Below are 19845 nucleotides of genomic sequence, written 5' to 3' on the forward strand. Positions count from 1 at the left end.
TGAGGAAAATTGAAGGGGTCTGAACACTTTCTGAATACACTGCGTTTCCTGTGAAACTACACTGGTACACTGAGGCCCTCTGGTGGTTATACAATGCACAGGTTCTGCTGCTGACTGATTAATTCCCAATTTTGTCACGTTTTATTTTTAAACTTGGGATTTACAGAGAGTTTCAGCTCATTGTTCACTCTCATGTGAAAAGGACAGCAAGAGAAAACAAAACAAAGAAAAATCTAAAAAGCAACTGTATATTATAGATCCAAACAGCAGACAGGCACTTGGAAACCAGCTGGTGAACATAGTGGAGCATTTAGCAGCTAAAGAGTTGAATTCATGTGAATCCATAAGCGAAGGAGTACAAGTGTCCGTCTGAAGTACACCAAACAGGTTATTGCACGAAAGCATTCTTTGGAGTTCTTTGGACAACGAATGAGGTCTAGGTTACAGATGAATAAGCTACGTATATCAGGGTTCCACCGCTCAGACAATTCTTATTAGTGGGATCAGTTCAGTCTTAGAAACTGCAGCATACAGCTGGCTTAACCTTTAACCCAGCTGCTATCTGTGCGTGAATGTCAACGAATGAAATGAGCACTGCCTCTTCCAAGAAAAAAAAAAGGTGGGTGACCAATTAATTTTCATATTTCTGTGGTCGCATGCTATGCCTTGCCCTTTACTGACTGTTGATTACTTAAAGTGATGGAGGCTGAGCTGTAGAGTTGCTCTGTTAATGTGCATTAGTGCTCTTCATTTTGGCTGCCTGGCAGAATAAGTATGAGCATATTTTAATTTTGGATGGATCTGATTATTCTCTCGATATTTGGTCTATAGAACATCAGAAAACAGTGAAAAAATGCCCAAGATGACTTCTTCAAATGTCTTATGTCCATCCAACAGTGTAAAGGCCCAAAAATATTTGTCTCAAGATATTTGTCTCATTACATATAATGTAAGACCAGGAAAAGTATCAAATCTTCACATATGAGACGCTGGAACCGGGAAATATTTGACATTTTATCTTAAAAATCAACCAGTTTTTCGCTTTAAGTCATTTTTGGGCGCAAACAAATCAGACTTTGAGTCACTTCTCATTAAAAGAGTGAACACTGTTTCCTGTCAGCAATACATTGTTGTTGAAGACGGTTTATCTCTTGCTCACACACTGTGAAACCTGACTAAATATGCAGGAGATAAAAAGTGAGCGGGTGCTGCGAGATGTATGTTTGCTTTGACAATTAGGGAAATGTGATCTGCTTGGCTGACCTGAAAACTTCACTCTTGACTGCGTAGGAATGTTGCATAACAGGGGTAAGAGGCCTTAACTGTGCAAGCTGCTTTGTAGGGCGGTGTTTCGCCACACAATGGTCATGTAACCGTGCCAACGATTTTGCAGGTGTAATGTTTACAAAGTAGGGGGATCAAGAATGTTAAAACAGTTCATCATCATACAGGCATGAATGTATCCGTAAAAGTTAACAACAATCCGTCCAATAACCGTTGAGACGTTTCACTTAAAGTCATGTGAAACTCGTGGTGATTCGTGGAGGATGCCACTATGAGTTGGCACAGGAAGCTTCATCCCCTGGGGTCAACGAATGTCAGTTTTTGTCCAATAGTTGTTGAAATATTTCTGTCTGGACAAAAACTGCTGGACTAAACAACACACCAACACCGTCACAGAGGCACCTCTCAACATGCAGGTGATAACGTTGTTGAGACAAGTAATATTAAAATTGAAATATTTTTTTATTACGCTACAAGAGCCAATATGGCTTAGTACAGATGACCCAACCCTTCCTCTTGTGACAAACACAGATGTCAGAGTGTAAGCTTGTCAGAAGAAATCTAGGAGGCTTCATTCAGAAGTAACACAGCTAACATTTCTTTCTTTTTCTCCATCTTTTCCAGACGTCACTAGATCCAAATTATTCTCCCTTTTGCCTTGAGCCACAAATTGAAAATGTCCAAATGACTATGGGCCTACTGCTTGAACAAACACACATGTTGGCAAAAAGCATCTTTTTACACTCAAACATATCAGATCAAGTAAGAGACGCAACTGTCCCTATACTGCTTGAGTACTTCTTTGCATGCTGCAGTGACTGAACAGTATCTATTTCATCTTTGGACTTGGAGTCAATACTAACAATAACCAGGAGACAGGCTCTTCTACAACTGGACAATGGTTTCAAAAGTAATTATAATTCAAAAATTATAAAAGAAAAATAAACTTTAGACCTTAACACTTTTTTTGGTACACACCAAAATATGTTGTTGCTACGGAAACTGAATATTGTCAAGTGCAGTAGTGAAATCGGGTCAGATTTGTAACCTTGACTTATTCTTTCCTGCCTTTTTTCAGTTTTACACTATTTTATTTAGGCCAAATTCTTGCAAGGCCACTTGTGTTCAGACAACACCAGCTTTGTAGGAAAATAGGAGATCTAAAAGTATTAGTTGTGGTATCGATACGGAAACTCAGATATAATACCGGCACTAGTATTAAAATATGTCAATGAGTACCAAACCCTAATCCTGTTAATAATTTGGTATCACATAAAATGTTCTTATCCTACAAAATCCTTCCAGAATTATCTTCCAAACCCCCCTCATGCTCGGGTTTCCCACATTGTTTCATTTGTCCCTAAAAATGGCACAGATGTGTGAATGAAATTGGACAGAGTTTTTGATGGTAAAAGTGTGGGTTGTTCCGAGTTATTTTGGTTCAGTGTCACAGCGCTCTTCCCCTCATTTGCCTGGCGTCAAAGCGTGTGTACTAGCAGACAGCACACCCACCGGCTGCAGACACTTCTTCTCCTCGCTCACAACATTTTCATGACTGCAGAGACATTTAGGCGCGTGTGGACTTCAGAAATAGACAGACACATTTTTGCTTTTGCATGTCACCATGCGCTGGTTGCTGGCTGGATGCTGTGGGCTTGCCTTGATCAGTCTCTCAGGTAAATGTGAACTTCTTGCAATAAGATCAGTTTAATTAGCGACTGAAAAAATGAAGATGATGTAAACAACGGGTTGTAGTCTTGGTGAAATAAATATTAAACATTAGTAACACTGAATGTTATTAGAGCAGTATAATTCTCAACAACATGCTTTAGGCAGTCATTTAATTGTCATTTTTTAATGTCTGTTTAACAACAGCTACAGTTCATACAAGTGTTTTGCATGTTATTTTTGAGCCCACAATACCATTACTTCCTGGCCATCTGGGGGGAAAGGGGAAGTTGTCTTCAGAGACAGCGGCTATATAGTATTATTGTCATGTTGATGAATTTACGTTGTCTTAGGTTATCTTTATATATACCCTGTAATTGATCAATTACTTTATTTTATGTCGTACTTGTAGTTCATTTTAGAGAAAGATAACAGAGAAAAAAAAAGATGACAATAGATGTTTACATGCAGGAAATATTAAAAACAACCGTCAGCATTAGTTACCTATTACCAATACAAACATGACTTCAGCACCACAACAACCACAAGGCTGATTTGTTTACCTTATGTGGCATTAGGCTGGATTAACCACTGCATTAATTATATTAAACTCTCCACCTTGTTCATTCTAGAGACACAACTAACCATTATGTTTTATCATTACTTAATGCCTCAGTTATTTTTTACATTAGTAACAGTCATTATTTTGTAAAATGTAAAAAAAAATCAAGTTATTTTTTTCCATTAATTAATTTTCCAATGTCTAATTATCAAATTAACTGTTTCATACCAACCAACTGACCAACGATCCTTAACAGAAAAGAGGAAGTTATCTTCTGAGACAAAGATTCTTGATTGATGAATTAATATCATCTTAGTTATTTTGATATATAACAAATAGCAAATCAATTACTGTAACTGTATGCAGTAAAATACTGTTTATATCAGAGAAAAAAAAATCAGCGAATCCTCAGATGCAAGACGCCATAACCAATTTAAATTGATAAAGTACTTAATCATTTAATTGATAATAAAAATGGTTGTAGGTTAATTTCTGTTGCTCCACTAATTGATTAATCAAGTTTTTGTTTCAGTGCATTAGTTGATCGACATAAAATAAAATTACCAACGATTCTAGTTGCACCCCTTGGGAATACCATATGTGAAACTCAAGCATGTAGCCCTGGGTATAAACATCAACTAACAATGTCAGTATTCTGTATAACTCTATCATCCATTACATCATCTGTAAAATAATGGTTGAGATATTTGACCTCACTAATCATTTCTAAGTGTGTCTCTGCTTAAGTAGTAACACTGTAAATTGTAATTTTTATATCCCCTCCACAGCCATTAAGTACATCACCTTTCTTGGTATGAAATGTGAAATCAAAGCCAGCATCACATTAACGTGCATAGTCGCCTATGCCTGTCAACTGCTGGAGATCAGCACTGCTGGGAGAAATACAGCCAAATTACCTGCATATACGCTTCATCGAAAGAGAGATACAGTAATTGTTGTTGTAACTGTTTAATAAATTCCCTCAATCTTCTTTTGTCTGCTCAGCGGCCCTGCAGGTCATCCAGAAGCCCCGGTTCTATGGTGTAAAACCTGGCCGCATTTTGTCAATGTACTGTTCCTCAGAGTCAGGAAAGCCAGACACTTTTCAATGGTACAAGGCCGATATGTATGATCAGAAACCTGAAGAGCGAGTAGAGGTAACAGGAAAAAGGTTTGAATATTCCAACAAGGGTGTGCACCAAAACGCCTTTCTCTACATCCGCAACACGCACAGAGAGGACAGCGGAGTGTACTTCTGCAAGATGAACAATGCTACATGGGGCCCTGGAACTGAAGTTAGAGTCGTCAGTAAGTAGCTGGAACAACATTGCATTGTTTCATTCGGTGGTCATTTTTGGAGGCCGCTTTTTAAAACACACACCTTTCCCGTGACAGGACGCACTGACATTACCAAGGCCCTGCACTTCAGCAGGATGAAGGATGGTCTCATTATCTTCCAGGGCCTGCTGTTGGCTGTGTCTATTGCTGCTATGCTGCTCCGCAAACATACACAGGTGAGGAACAAGATGAACAAGACACCTGAGACAAATCTGTGCTTTACCAGATTATACTGCCATGTTTAGCGCAGGAGGACAGAGTGTCAACAACACCATAGACATGTTGGCAGGTCACAGCCAAAACACAGGCCTACCGTCATTCTGCTGGTTGGTTTTTACTAGGGCTGCAATTAATAGTTATTTTCATTAATTTGTATATAATATTTCTGATTTATCATTTTATCCATAACAAATTCCCAGAGCCCAAAGTAAAGTCTTCACATCTCTGATTTTGTCTGACCAGCAGAACCCAAATATTGTCAATTTTACAATTTTATAAAAACAGAATGAGCAAGTAAAAAATCTGATTTCAGAAGACAGACATAGTGAATGCTTGACATTTATACTTGATGAATAACTTCAGCCATTTATCAAATATCCAGATTATTCTCAGGTCATTTTCTGTAGATCAGCTGAGTGTTTCAACACTAGCTGAGCGACACTAGGACTGGTCTCGGTTTTTGTCGTTTGTTATTGTACAGATTAGAGATTAGCTCAGATTAGTCAAAACAGGAAGATAGATAGCGTTCTACAAATTGCTGTGTTACAATCAGGGAATAAAAAGGCAAAAAGAAGAAGATAGAAGATGAATCTGTAACTATTTTGATAATGGAATAATCCTTTTTAGTTCATTTTTCAGACAAAAATGTCAAACATTTGCTTGTTCCAGTCCCTCAAATCTGATGATTTGCATCTTTTCTCTGTCATACATGACAGTAAAGTGAACAGACTATCTTTGGGTTTTGGACGAACAAAACAAAACATTTGACAATATCATCCTCATCATTCTTCACAATTTTCTAACATTTTATAGACAAAGCAATTAATCTATTAATCAAAAAAATAATTGGCAGATTCATCACTAATGAAAATGACCCTTTGAGGCAGGCACAATTGATATTTTCTACACGTTCAACAGTTAGTGGTATATGCTAATATGGTCTTTTCATGTTAGGCTGTAGCTAGGCAGATTATTATGTCTCAGACATAAGTAAGGGGAAACACATATTCATCATCATTCCTCATTTAACATTTGGTACTTTGCATAAATTAGCTGAGAGCTGATCAAGCTGAAAGACTGCAATTACCCACTTTAGTTCCAAGTTCCTGAAGTCCTTCATTCACACTGAAAACACCATTTATGTAGCGGTCCAGAACAATTTCAATAGCAACAGTTCTGGTCTTCAACCATTGCTAATAACATTAGCCACAAATAATAAAGCACTTTTTCTTCTTTCCTTATTCATTTTTTACCTTTGGGCCTTTGTTTTAAGGGTTTGCCACGGTAACAGGTGTTTTTATCACATAAAATTACACACCTTTTAGTTATTTGTCAATACAGTTTGAAGCAAAGGCTTCACAAGGAATACTTCACTAACTTTAGCAGACAGCCCATGATTTACAGTAAAACGTTAACTGCAAGTTTGATTGGGAAATAAGTTGTTGACAATAGTTATACCCACTGCAAGGATTTATTATGATGTTCACTGTATGATCTAGAATAAGGACAAGTTGTTCCACCAGTGCAACAACTCATAACAGGTATGCCAGATCAAACATGGCTAATCCATGGATCAAACCGTAGACGTTGTGCTTAAACATAGCTAATCTTTGATGTGTAATGAGGGACCTAGTAATTATTGTTTAATTCTTTTACAATGTTGAAAAGTGAATGATGTTGTTAGCACCACTTTGGCAAACTGTTATTTTTGTTTCGCAGTATTTACGGCATAATTTATCCTCTAACATGCCCAGTTGTTACTCCCTTGTTCCCAATAGTCATGTTTTCTCCCATTTAAATACTGGTAACAACTAAATTACACTGTAGATCACAGGCCGCATTATAAAGTGCTGCCATTACTTCCAATGGCAGAGTCACATTTCTTTCTGCATTTCCTGATATATTTTTTTCTGTGCAGTGTGATTATCAATAACTCTTGAACTGCATTTCTCTCCTCATTTTTGTAAACAGAGTGAAAAGAGCGATAGTATATACGAGGAGCCTGAAACTGATCACATCTACGAGGTTTGTTTCAATATCTCTGCTTTACAGTAACGTTCAACATAGATGAGGACATTTCTTTTTTGAAAGTGAAGACACACATCCCAGCTGTGCTTTTTTACATACAAAAGCATGAACAATGTAACAAACAGGATACAGTCTCCTCGCACCACTGAGCTTCTAACCACTATTGTATCTTCTTCTTCTGTCTGTGCAGATCTCAGTTTTTCATGTATGAACACAGCCTATCCTGTTGGCTTTGTGGATGTACCTCTTGTTAGCTGAACTTTTGTTTGCTTTTTTTGTAAGAATAATGACACATTAACTTTGGAAAGTGACATCTGTGGGTTGAAAAATAGATTTTATTGCTTCATTTTTCTTGCAAAAAATCCTAGAAAAAGAATTTTTATGCAGCGCCAGTCACACATGTAAAAAAAACAAACTAACAACCAATCAATGTGTTAGCAGCTGCACAACTTCATCTTTGAGTCAGGTCTGAATCAGATGCAACTCAAAGCTGTAATGAACTTTAAAGCCTCACGTCACATTATTCTATAAATATATAAAACCTAAATGGAGAATAGGACTCTTCAAAGCCACATGGGACTCAAACGTACACATGTAGCATGACTAAAACCGGCTTGTTTCCTCTCTCAGGGCTTGGCGATTGAGACATGTGGCGGAGGTCTGTATGAGGAACTCTCTATCTACGCCCAGGCCGAGGGAGCTGAGGCCCCATGGGAGTGAGGCCGACTTTACCGGACTACCTTTCATTTCACCGCCTCAGCAGTTTTTACAAAAAAACAAAAGGACTGATTACACGTTCTTAATTGTAAGTTGTAAATTGACAATAATACGTTGAGTCCTTAATGGGCTCACTCAGATATGGAGATGTGCCATTTGAGTGTGTGATTTGTTTGTAAATGTGCAGCAGTATACTTATTCTTATGCTTGATATATTTGCTGTTGATTTGTGCTCAATAGTATCACTGTATTGAAGTCCAGTTTCAGCTGACATCTTTGGTGCCTCAAGAGTTGTTGTTTTTTTTTCCATAAACTGTGTTGTGTTTGATTTCATAACAACTCTTCTCTAACTTTTTTTAAATCTTGTAACTACAGCTCAGGACAAAGAGAGAAAATGCTACAGAAATTTAGTGTGCATCAGAGTCAAAATGAGGCCCTGCTTGTTTCTGTTGTTAGATTATCGTCATGGTCTATATATATATTTGTAAACAATAAAAAAAACTTTTGTTTATCCGACAGGAATTTAAACAAACATCACTTTTGCATTTGCTGAAAGTTTTTATTGGGTACAACATGTAAAAAATATAGATTCCAATTTACTCAGGGCACATTTAAAAAATAAATAAGCATGTTGATCAACTTAGAAAAATATATGTTCAACCAGTCTGTTTATAAATAAACAACAACTCAATAAATAAATACATTAATAAATAGCTAAATAAATAAATAGAAAGCAAATAAATGAAGAGATGGTAAATCTGACAGACAGATTTTAGTTGGCGGTGAGCAGAGATGAAACCAGCTGGTCAACTCTCATTAGATGGCTTTTGATTTCCTTCCGGATCAGCTCCCAGGATTCAGCGCTGTGGCCCTATACACACAAGAATATAATTATTAGAAACATCGTTACATAGATAGATAGATAGATAGACAGATAGATAGATAGATAGATAGACTTACCATTCCTTCGAGAACATGGCGGGAGAGTCTCTTGAAATACATGTGCACCTTCTTGTTCTTCTTCTTGTGGCTGTGGCTCCCAATCTAAATGAATAACAGGTAAAAAAATACTTTTAAAAACAGCTTTGTATTAATTCAAATAAATCTTCATGACACTGTCACCATGGAACCATTCATTCCTTCAGTCAATCCACCCTGACACTTACACAGGAGCGAAGGCCGTCAGCCTGCTGCGTTACAACACCGAGAAAGTCCTTTTCTGTTTTCTCCTCCCATGATGCATTGCTGTGATCCTCATCAAACAGGACAGCCACCTCGTCCAGAACCTGCACTGTGAAACCAAGTTTATCCTCAGCCTGGAAGAAGAAGAAGAAGAAGAAGAAGAAGAGTAATCAGATTACTACAGGGACACATTTATGACACTGTCTGACAACTGTTTCCAAAACTGGGCAAAATAAGAAGAGATATAACAGATATAATAACCCAGACTTTTCCCTGGAAACCATTCAAAGAAAGAAAATCAAGTCATGTCTTTGGATGACTTACTGATGCTTTGGACGCCTGGCTGTACAGATCATTAGGGAAGGCCACAGTGTGCTCCACTTCAGCATCCTCAGTGGTGTTAGTGGAATTATTGACCTGCATCACACACACAAACACACACGTCATGTGTTGAAGTAAACGCACATTAACTCGTTCACTTAAGATCATTCACTGACTTTAAACAACAGGCAAAGAAGTTCACTCACCATCGTGTCCAGTAGATCCAAAGAGTTTTTACTGTACTGTCTGAATTTATGATCCATCCATCTGCAGCTCAGCGAGGAGCCTGCACTGAACAGACCCACAAACAGGCAAACCAAGAACATCCTGTTGAGCATTTTTAGTGAAGGTACAAGTTGCTTTTGTATGGAGCAGGTTCAGATGTGTCCTGGTGTTGTGTTGGAGCAGAGCTGCAGCCGCTCATTTAAAGAAGGACTCACCTGTTTCATTTTTCAGACATATACCTGCTGGGAAACTCTGAGCATGAGCTGTGGCTTTCACACAGTTCAAAGGCCAAAATCAATCACAACATACATGTGAATGTCAGTGTCACACATTTCAGATTTGTATTAGTGTCCTGATGAAAAACTTTTCCCACAATGATAAAAATGTTGTCCTACAAATATAATAACTAAGCTTAAATACTGCATGACACACAGATCACTATTCATTATAACACAGAGGTGTTAGACACAGAATACTTTGGGAGTAACAGGGATTTTTTTTTTTTTTACAATTTTTAAGGAAATATTATTTTGTACTTTGTGTTGCTTCTACAGGTTTAATGGGGGTTATTGTAACATTAAACATTATTTAATATCTGTTATTTACTTGTTTTGTATTTTAAATATTTGAGGCAAGACGTTCTTTATTTTGTTTTAATGCGCTCATTATTCTATTATGTTGTGTTCAAAACTGATTGTTTTCTGTTGTAAGAAGTTTCATAACGTAAATCATTAAAGCTGTAAAATTGTTTTACCTGCAGTGTGTTCACATATAACCTGCCACCAGGGGAGAGCACTTCCCCAAAGAGAAATGAAAGTGAGTGTGGCCTGTGTTACGTGACAGTGACGCACCTTCATGTTGTCTGCAATATGACAATCACGTCACACCTCATCTTTCTGAAGAATGACCACACACATGAAAATGAGCTTCTTAGTATTTCATCATGTCATCTACTGATATGAAAGGATTTACTTTTTATTGTTCTTGTGGGATATTTGAGTTGCAGGGCTTTGTGTATTTTTTTAAAGCTCATCCAGGGACAAGAATTAGACTATTTACAAATTTTCTGTTTTGTTTTCTGCCCTGCATAAAATACAAAAAAGTTTAAAGTAAAATGTTCCTAGTTATCCTATGAAGAGTGTTTTAGTATGTCTACAATATGGAAATATACTGTGCAGCTTATGTTTAGTGATGCCATATGAACATTTTTTTAATTTTCTCTTGCATATGACTTTACCTCCTCACACGTTAAAAACCTTCAAATGACACAATGAGAGAAGGAAAAACTCTCCCTATGGTCACAACTCATGTTCACAATAAAGTCAAAACAGACATCTTTTAATTTGAAAAAGTCTAAGACAAAACTTTGGGGACCATTGACCCTGAACTATATCATAAGAAAAGAATAATATTTAAATGTTATATATGATTTCTTTTCAGTTTGTTTCTAATGTACAGGACAAAAAGAATATTTACAGAGCAGATTCATGTCACATATACTCTAATATTAATGTGATCCACATATCTTGGCCCTGTGGCCTTTTGAGGAAATACACATGTAATTTATTTAAATAAAGAAAACATGTTAGAAAACACAAATTAAAAATACAAATAATAATAAAATGATCAATTACACATTACAAGGAGAGTACCATAACAAAATAAAAGTCTAAGCAAATATATATTGATCCATAATCTTCAGCCACTTCTTCAATTATACTTGTAATGAAACTATCAGGCTGAAAATGTGCTGTGATGTGTAAATTAAAATGTGAAGGAGAATTCCCTTTTCCACAGGCGATCTGGTTCCCACGTTGAAGCAGCCATGAGCTGCTTGGAATAAGTTGTTTGACTGGAGCCTCTTTCATTTTCTCTTTATAGGAACTTCCCTTTACAGCACCTACTGGACAAAGTGCGCCTGTAGGTTTATCACTGAATAATCATTATCAATCCACACAAACAATGATGCAATTGCAACAATTTAAAAATGATCAGAAATATATATTTTTTTTTTATTTTGAGGAAAATTAGTTTGGGGATTTTTTTTATATTTGGCTTTGACAAAAACAATTCCTGTAATTCCATTATTTATAATATTGAACAGTAAACTTTTTTAATATTACAAATAGTGGGATGTGTTTACTTTTATTTTTTTTATGTTTTTGTGACATTATAGATGTATGCTGTGATTGATTTTGGCCTTTGAACTGTGTGAAAGCCACAGCTCATGCTCAGAGTTTCCCAGCAGGTATATGTCTGAAAAATGAAACAGGTGAGTCCTTCTTTAAATGAGCGGCTGCAGCTCTGCTCCAACACAACACCAGGACACATCTGAACCTGCTCCATACAAAAGCAACTTGTACCTTCACTAAAAATGCTCAACAGGATGTTCTTGGTTTGCCTGTTTGTGGGTCTGTTCAGTGCAGGCTCCTCGCTGAGCTGCAGATGGATGGATCATAAATTCAGACAGTACAGTGAAAACTCTTTGGATCTACTGGACACGATGGTGAGTGAACTTCTTTGCCTGTTGTTTAAAGTCAGTGAATGATCTTAAGTGAACGAGTTAATGTGCGTTTACTTCAACACATGACGTGTGTGTTTGTGTGTGTGATGCAGGTCAATAATTCCACTAACACCACTGAGGATGCTGAAGTGGAGCACACTGTGGCCTTCCCTAATGATCTGTACAGCCAGGCGTCCAAAGCATCAGTAAGTCATCCACTCAGCTTCTTTCTAAAAACCTGCAGTGAATGAAAGACGTGAGAAATCAAAGACATGACTTGATTTTCTTTCTTTGAATGGTTTCCAGGGAAAAGTCTTGGTTATTATATCTGTTATATCTCTTCTTATTTTGCCCAGTTTTGGAAACAGTTGTCAGACAGTGTCATAAATGTGTCCCTGTAGTAATCTGATTACTCTTCTTCCTCTTCTTCTTCTTCTTCTTCTTCTTCTTCTTCTTCTTCTTCTTCTTCTTCTTCTTCTTCCAGGCTGAGGATAAACTTGGTTTCACAGTGCAGGTTCTGGACGAGGTGGCTGTCCTGTTTGATGAGGATCACAGCAATGCATCATGGGAGGAGAAAACAGAGAAGGACTTTCTCGGTGTTGTAACGCAGCAGGCTGACGGCCTTCGCTCCTGTGTAAGTGTCAGGGTGGATTGACTGAAGGAATGAATGGTTCCATGGTGACAGTGTCATGAAGATGAATTTGAATTAATACAAAGCTGTTTTTAAAAGGATTTTTTACCTGTTCATTTAGATTGGGAGCCACAGCCACAAGAAGAAGAACAAGAAGGTGCACATGTATTTCAAGAGACTCTCCCGCCATGTTCTCGAAGGAATGGTAAGTCTATCTATCTGTCTATCTATCTATCTATCTATCTATCTATCTATCTATCTATCTATCTATCTATCTATCTATCTATCTATCTATCTATCTATCTATCTATCTATCTATCTGTCTATCTATCTATCTATCTATCTATCTATCTATCTATCTATGTAATGATGTTTCTAATAATTATATTCTTGTGTGTGTAGGGCCACAGCGCTGAATCCTGGGAGCTGATCCTGAAGGAAATCAAAAGCCATCTAATGAGAGTTGACCAGCTGGTTTCATCTCTGCTCACCGCCAACTAAAATCTGTCTGTCAGATTTACCATCTCTTCATTTATTTGCTTTCTATTTATTTATTTAGATATTTATTAATGTATTTATTTATTGAGTTGTTGTTTATTTATAAACAGACTGGTTGAACATATATTTTTCTAAGTTGATCAACATGCTTATTTATTTTTTAAATGTGCCCTGAGTAAATTGGAATCTATATTTTTTACATGTTGTACCCAATAAAAACTTTCAGCAAATGCAAAAGTGATGTTTGTTTAAATTCCTGTCGGATAAACAAAAGTTTTTTTATTGTTTACAAATATATACATATATATATATTTGTCCTGAGCTGTAGTTACAAGATTTAAAAAAAGTTAGAGAAGAGTTGTTATGAAATCAAACACAACACAGTTTATGGAAAAAAAAACAACAACTCTTGAGGCACCAAAGATGTCAGCTGAAACTGGACTTCAATACAGTGATACTATTGAGCACAAATCAACAGCAAATATATCAAGCATAAGAATAATTATACTGCTGCACATTTACAAACAAATCACACACTCAAATGGCACATCTCCATATCTGAGTGAGCCCATTAAGGACTCAACGTATTATTGTCAATTTACAACTTACAATTAAGAACGTGTAATCAGTCCTTTTGTTTTTTGTAAAAACTGCTGAGGCGGTGAAATGAAAGGTAGTCCGGTAAAGTCGGCCTCACTCCCATGGGGCCTCAGCTCCCTCGGCCTGGGCGTAGATAGAGAGTTCCTCATACAGACCTCCGCCACATGTCTCAATCGCCAAGCCCTGAGAGAGGAAACAAGCCGGTTTTAGTCATGCTACATGTGTACGTTTGAGTCCCATGTGGCTTTGAAGAGTCCTATTCTCCATTTAGGTTTTATATATTTATAGAATAATGTGACGTGAGGCTTTAAAGTTCATTACAGCTTTGAGTTGCATCTGATTCAGACGTGACTCAAAGATGAAGTTGTGCAGCTGCTAACACATTGATTGGTTGTTAGTTCGTTTTTTTTACATGTGTGACTGGCGCTGCATAAAAATTCTTTTTCTAGGATTTTTTGCAAGAAAAATGAAGCAATAAAATCTATTTTTCAACCCACAGATGTCACTTTTCAAAGTTAATGTGTCATTATTCTTACAAAAAAAGCAAACAAAAGTTCAGCTAACAAGAGGTACATCCACAAAGCCAACAGGATAGGCTGTGTTCATACATGAAAAACTGAGATCTGCACAGACAGAAGAAGAAGATACAATAGTGGTTAGAAGCTCAGTGGTGCGAGGAGACTGTATCCTGTTTGTTACATTGTTCATGCTTTTGTATGTAAAAAAGCACAGCTGGGATGTGTGTCTTCACTTTCAAAAAAGAAATGTCCTCATCTATGTTGAACGTTACTGTAAAGCAGAGATATTGAAACAAACCTCGTAGATGTGATCAGTTTCAGGCTCCTCGTATATACTATCGCTCTTTTCACTCTGTTTACAAAAATGAGGAGAGAAATGCAGTTCAAGAGTTATTGATAATCACACTGCACAGAAAAAATGAACAAATATATCAGGAAATGCAGAAAGAAATGTGACTCGGCCATTGGAAGTAATGGCAGCACTTTATAATGCGGCCTGTGATCTACAGTGTAATTTAGTTGTTACCAGTATTTAAATGGGAGAAAACATGACTATTGGGAACAAGGGAGTAACAACTGGGCATGTTAGAGGATAAATTATGCCGTAAATACTGCGAAACAAAAATAACATTTTGCCAAAGTGGTGCTAACAACATCATTCACTTTTCAACATTGTAAAAGAATTAGATAATAATTACTAGGTCCCTCATTACACATCAAAGATTAGCTATGTTTAAGCACAACGTCTACGGTTTGATCCATGGATTAGCCATGTTTGATCTGGCATACCTGTTATGAGTTGCTGCACTGGTGGAACAACTTGTCCTTATTCTAGATCATACAGTGAACATCATAATAAATCCTTGCAGTGGGTATAACTATTGTCAACAACTTATTTCCCAATCAAACTTGCAGTTAACGTTTTACTGTAAATCATGGGCTGTCTGCTAAAGTTAGTGAAGTATTCCTTGTGAAGCCTTTGCTTCAAACTGTATTGACAAATAACTAAAAGGTGTGTAATTTTATGTGATAAAAACACCTGTTACCGTGGCAAACCCTTAAAACAAAGGCCCAAAGGTAAAAAATGAATAAGGAAAGAAGAAAAAGTGCTTTATTATTTGTGGCTAATGTTATTAGCAATGGTTGAAGACCAGAACTGTTGCTATTGAAATTGTTCTGGACCGCTACATAAATGGTGTTTTCAGTGTGAATGAAGGACTTCAGGAACTTGGAACTAAAGTGGGTAATTGCAGTCTTTCAGCTTGATCAGCTCTCAGCTAATTTATGCAAAGTACCAAATGTTAAATGAGGAATGATGATGAATATGTGTTTCCCCTTACTTATGTCTGAGACATAATAATCTGCCTAGCTACAGCCTAACATGAAAAGACCATATTAGCATATACCACTAACTGTTGAACGTGTAGAAAATATCAATTGTGCCTGCCTCAAAGGGTCATTTTCATTAGTGATGAATCTGCCAATTATTTTTTTGATTAATAGATTAATTGCTTTGTCTATAAAATGTTAGAAAATTGTGAAGAATGATGAGGATGATATTGTCAAATGTTTTGTTTTGTTCGTCCAAAACCCAAAGATAGTCTGTTCACTTTACTGTCATGTATGACAGAGAAAAGATGCAAATCATCAGATTTGAGGGACTGGAACAAGCAAATGTTTGACATTTTTGTCTGAAAAATGAACTAAAAAGGATTATTCCATTATCAAAATAGTTACAGATTCATCTTCTATCTTCTTCTTTTTGCCTTTTTATTCCCTGATTGTAACACAGCAATTTGTAGAACGCTATCTATCTTCCTGTTTTGACTAATCTGAGCTAATCTCTAATCTGTACAATAACAAACGACAAAAACCGAGACCAGTCCTAGTGTCGCTCAGCTAGTGTTGAAACACTCAGCTGATCTACAGAAAATGACCTGAGAACAATCTGGATATTTGATAAATGGCTGAAGTTATTCATCAAGTATAAATGTCAAGCATTCACTATGTCTGTCTTCTGAAATTAGATTTTTTACTTGCTTACTCTGTTTTAATTAGGAACATTTTACTTTAAACTTTTTTTGTATTTTATGCAGGGCAGAAAACCAAACAGAAAATTTGTAAATAGTCTAATTCTTGTCCCTGGATGAGCTTTAAAAAAATACACAAAGCCCTGCAACTCAAATATCCCACAAGAACAATAATAAGTAAATGCAATTCACAGCAATCCTTTCATATCAGTAGATGACATGATGAAATACTAAGAAGCTCATTGTTGCAATTGCATCATTGTTTGTGTGGATTGATAATGATTATTCAGTGATAAACCTACAGGCGCACTTTGTCCAGTAGGTGCTGTAAAGGGAAGTTCCTATAAAGAGAAAATGAAAGAGGCTCCAGTCAAACAACTTATTCCAAGCAGCTCATGGCTGCTTCAACGTGGGAACCAGATCGCCTGTGGAAAAGGGAATTCTCCTTCACATTTTAATTTACACATCACAGCACATTTTCAGCCTGATAGTTTCATTACAAGTATAATTGAAGAAGTGGCTGAAGATTATGGATAAATATATATTTGCTTAGACTTTTATTTTGTTATGGTACTCTCCTTGTAATGTGTAATTGATCATAACATGTTTTCTTTATTTAAATAAATTACATGTGTATTTCCTCAAAAGGCCACAGGGCCAAGATATGTGGATCACATTAATATTAGAGTATATGTGACATGAATCTGCCCAGTAAATATTCTTTTTGTCCTGTACATTAGAAACAAACTGAAAAGAAATCATATATAACATTTAAATATTATTCTTTTCTTATGATATAGTTCAGTCAATGGTCCCCAAAGTTTTGTCTTAGACTTTTTCAAATTAAAAGATGTCTGTTTTGACTTTATTGTGAACATGAGTTGTGACCATAGGGAGAGTTTTTCCTTCTCTCATTGTGTCATTTGAAGGTTTTTTAACGTGTGAGGAGGTAAAGTCATGAGAAGATTAAAAAAAATAAGAAGAAAATAAGAGAAATAAGAGAAAATTAAAAAAATGTTCATATGGCATCACTAAACATAAGCTGCACAGTATATTTCCATATTGTAGACATACTAAAACACTCTTCATAGGATAACTAGGAACATTTTACTTTAAACTTTTTTTGTATTTTATGCAGGGCAGAAAACAAAACAGAAAATTTGTAAATAGTCTAATTCTTGTCCCTGGATGAGCTTTAAAAAAATACACAAAGCCCTGCAACTCAAATATCCCACAAGAACAATAAAAAGTAAATGCAATTCACAGCAATCCTTTCATATCAGTAGATGACATGATGAAATACTAAGAAGCTCATTTTCATGTGTGTGGTCATTCTTCAGAAAGATGAGGTGTGACGTGATTGTCATATTGCAGACAACATGAAGGTGCGTCACTGTCACGTAACACAGGCCACACTCACTTTCATTTCTCTTTGGGGAAGTGCTCTCCCCTGGTGGCAGGTTATATGTGAACACACTGCAGGTAAAACAATTTTACAGCTTTAATGATTTACGTTATGAAACTTCTTACAACAGAAAACAATCAGTTTTGAACACAACATAATAGAATAATGAGCGCATTAAAACAAAATAAAGAACGTCTTGCCTCAAATATTTAAAATACAAAACAAGTAAATAACAGATATTAAATAATGTTTAATGTTACAATAACCCCCATTAAACCTGTAGAAGCAACACAAAGTACAAAATAATATTTCCTTAAAAATTGTAAAAAAAAAAAAAATCCCTGTTACTCCCAAAGTATTCTGTGTCTAACACCTCTGTGTTATAATGAATAGTGATCTGTGTGTCATGCAGTATTTAAGCTTAGTTATTATATTTGTAGGACAACATTTTTATCATTGTGGGAAAAGTTTTTCATCAGGACACTAATACAAATCTGAAATGTGTGACACTGACATTCACATGTATGTTGTGATTGATTTTGGCCTTTGAACTGTGTGAAAGCCACAGCTCATGCTCAGAGTTTCCCAGCAGGTATATGTCTGAAAAATGAAACAGGTGAGTCCTTCTTTAAATGAGCGGCTGCAGCTCTGCTCCAACACAACACCAGGACACATCTGAACCTGCTCCATACAAAAGCAACTTGTACCTTCACTAAAAATGCTCAACAGGATGTTCTTGGTTTGCCTGTTTGTGGGTCTGTTCAGTGCAGGCTCCTCGCTGAGCTGCAGATGGATGGATCATAAATTCAGACAGTACAGTGAAAACTCTTTGGATCTACTGGACACGATGGTGAGTGAACTTCTTTGCCTGTTGTTTAAAGTCAGTGAATGATCTTAAGTGAACGAGTTAATGTGCGTTTACTTCAACACATGACGTGTGTGTTTGTGTGTGTGATGCAGGTCAATAATTCCACTAACACCACTGAGGATGCTGAAGTGGAGCACACTGTGGCCTTCCCTAATGATCTGTACAGCCAGGCGTCCAAAGCATCAGTAAGTCATCCAAAGACATGACTTGATTTTCTTTCTTTGAATGGTTTCCAGGGAAAAGTCTGGGTTATTATATCTGTTATATCTCTTCTTATTTTGCCCAGTTTTGGAAACAGTTGTCAGACAGTGTCATAAATGTGTCCCTGTAGTAATCTGATTACTCTTCTTCTTCTTCTTCTTCTTCTTCTTCCAGGCTGAGGATAAACTTGGTTTCACAGTGCAGGTTCTGGACGAGGTGGCTGTCCTGTTTGATGAGGATCACAGCAATGCATCATGGGAGGAGAAAACAGAGAAGGACTTTCTCGGTGTTGTAACGCAGCAGGCTGACGGCCTTCGCTCCTGTGTAAGTGTCAGGGTGGATTGACTGAAGGAATGAATGGCTCCATGGTGACAGTGTCATTAAGATTTATTTGAATTAATACAAAGCTGTTTTTAAAAGTATTTTTTTACCTTCTATTCATTTAGATTGGGAGCCACAGCCACAAGAAGAAGAACAAGAAGGTGCACATGTATTTCAAGAGACTCTCCCGCCATGTTCTCGAAGGAATGGTAAGTCTATCTATCTGTCTATCTATCTATCTATCTATCTATCTATCTATCTATCTATCTATCTATCTATCTATCTATCTATCTATCTATCTATCTATCTATCTATCTATCTATCTATCTATCTATCTATGTAATGATGTTTCTAATAATAATATTCTTGTGTGTGTAGGGCCACAGCGCTGAATCCTGGGAGCTGATCCGGAAGGAAATCAAAAGCCATCTAATGAGAGTTGACCAGCTGGTTTCATCTCTGCTCACCGCCAACTAAAATCTGTCTGTCAGATTTACCATCTCTTCATTTATTTGCTTTCTATTTATTTATTTAGCTATTTATTAATGTATTTATTTATTGAGTTGTTGTTTATTTATAAACAGACTGGTTGAACATATATTTTTCTAAGTTGATCAACATGCTTATTTATTTTTTAAATGTGCCCTGAGTAAATTGGAATCTATATTTTTTACATGTTGTACCCAATAAAAACTTTCAGCAAATGCAAAAGTGATGTTTGTTTAA

The 19845-nt window shown here is 36.5% G+C and overlaps 4 protein-coding genes across 4 annotated transcripts; 3 read left to right on the top strand and 1 right to left on the bottom strand.

Moving 5' to 3' along the window:
• The first annotated feature begins 2710 nt into the window (after nt 1-2710).
• Nucleotides 2711-8353, top strand: cd79b (CD79b molecule, immunoglobulin-associated beta). The gene is made up of 5 exons (XM_056365250.1): nt 2711-2960; nt 4520-4822; nt 4910-5028; nt 7043-7096; nt 7730-8353. Exons 1-5 carry the CDS (start codon nt 2909-2911, stop codon nt 7817-7819), a joined length of 618 nt encoding a protein of 205 aa, XP_056221225.1. The 5' UTR covers nt 2711-2908; the 3' UTR covers nt 7820-8353.
• Nucleotides 8354-8498: 145 nt separating this feature from the next.
• Nucleotides 8499-10314, bottom strand: LOC130161891 (interferon a3-like). Its single transcript, XM_056365251.1, has 5 exons — nt 9526-10314; nt 9323-9415; nt 8983-9132; nt 8777-8860; nt 8499-8687 (listed from the first exon to the last, which is right to left on the bottom strand). Exons 1-5 carry the CDS (start codon nt 9655-9657, stop codon nt 8589-8591), a joined length of 558 nt encoding a protein of 185 aa, XP_056221226.1. The 5' UTR covers nt 9658-10314; the 3' UTR covers nt 8499-8588.
• Nucleotides 10315-11750: 1436 nt separating this feature from the next.
• Nucleotides 11751-13450, top strand: LOC130162557 (interferon a3-like). Its single transcript, XM_056366308.1, has 5 exons — nt 11751-12050; nt 12161-12253; nt 12532-12681; nt 12800-12883; nt 13081-13450. Exons 1-5 carry the CDS (start codon nt 11919-11921, stop codon nt 13177-13179), a joined length of 558 nt encoding a protein of 185 aa, XP_056222283.1. The 5' UTR covers nt 11751-11918; the 3' UTR covers nt 13180-13450.
• Nucleotides 13451-17790: 4340 nt separating this feature from the next.
• LOC130162569 (interferon a3-like) lies at nt 17791-19845 on the top strand. Its single transcript, XM_056366322.1, has 5 exons — nt 17791-18579; nt 18690-18782; nt 18973-19122; nt 19245-19328; nt 19498-19845. The coding sequence occupies exons 1-5, from the start codon at nt 18448-18450 to the stop codon at nt 19594-19596; spliced, it is 558 nt and encodes a 185-aa protein (XP_056222297.1). The 5' UTR covers nt 17791-18447; the 3' UTR covers nt 19597-19845.

Source organism: Seriola aureovittata, chromosome 21 (assembly GCF_021018895.1).
Source record: "Seriola aureovittata isolate HTS-2021-v1 ecotype China chromosome 21, ASM2101889v1, whole genome shotgun sequence".
Classification (NCBI taxonomy): Eukaryota; Metazoa; Chordata; class Actinopteri; order Carangiformes; family Carangidae; genus Seriola; species Seriola aureovittata.

Coding starts and splice junctions, on each gene's coding strand:
- LOC130161891 (XM_056365251.1), bottom strand. CDS start 9,657: ATGCTCAACAGGATGTTCTTGGTTTGCCTGTTTGTGGGTCTGTTCAGT. Junction 8,861..8,982: donor CTGACGGCCTTCGCTCCTGT/GTAAGTGTCAGG, acceptor TTATTCATTTAG/ATTGGGAGCCACAGCCACAA. Junction 8,688..8,776: donor GCCATGTTCTCGAAGGAATG/GTAAGTCTATCT, acceptor TTGTGTGTATAG/GGCCACAGCGCTGAATCCTG.
- LOC130162557 (XM_056366308.1), top strand. CDS start 11,919: ATGCTCAACAGGATGTTCTTGGTTTGCCTGTTTGTGGGTCTGTTCAGT. Junction 12,051..12,160: donor TGGATCTACTGGACACGATG/GTGAGTGAACTT, acceptor TGTGTGATGCAG/GTCAATAATTCCACTAACAC. Junction 12,884..13,080: donor GCCATGTTCTCGAAGGAATG/GTAAGTCTATCT, acceptor TTGTGTGTGTAG/GGCCACAGCGCTGAATCCTG.
- cd79b (XM_056365250.1), top strand. CDS start 2,909: ATGCGCTGGTTGCTGGCTGGATGCTGTGGGCTTGCCTTGATCAGTCTC. Junction 2,961..4,519: donor TGCCTTGATCAGTCTCTCAG/GTAAATGTGAAC, acceptor TTGTCTGCTCAG/CGGCCCTGCAGGTCATCCAG. Junction 4,823..4,909: donor AACTGAAGTTAGAGTCGTCA/GTAAGTAGCTGG, acceptor TTCCCGTGACAG/GACGCACTGACATTACCAAG.
- LOC130162569 (XM_056366322.1), top strand. CDS start 18,448: ATGCTCAACAGGATGTTCTTGGTTTGCCTGTTTGTGGGTCTGTTCAGT. Junction 19,123..19,244: donor CTGACGGCCTTCGCTCCTGT/GTAAGTGTCAGG, acceptor CTATTCATTTAG/ATTGGGAGCCACAGCCACAA. Junction 19,329..19,497: donor GCCATGTTCTCGAAGGAATG/GTAAGTCTATCT, acceptor TTGTGTGTGTAG/GGCCACAGCGCTGAATCCTG.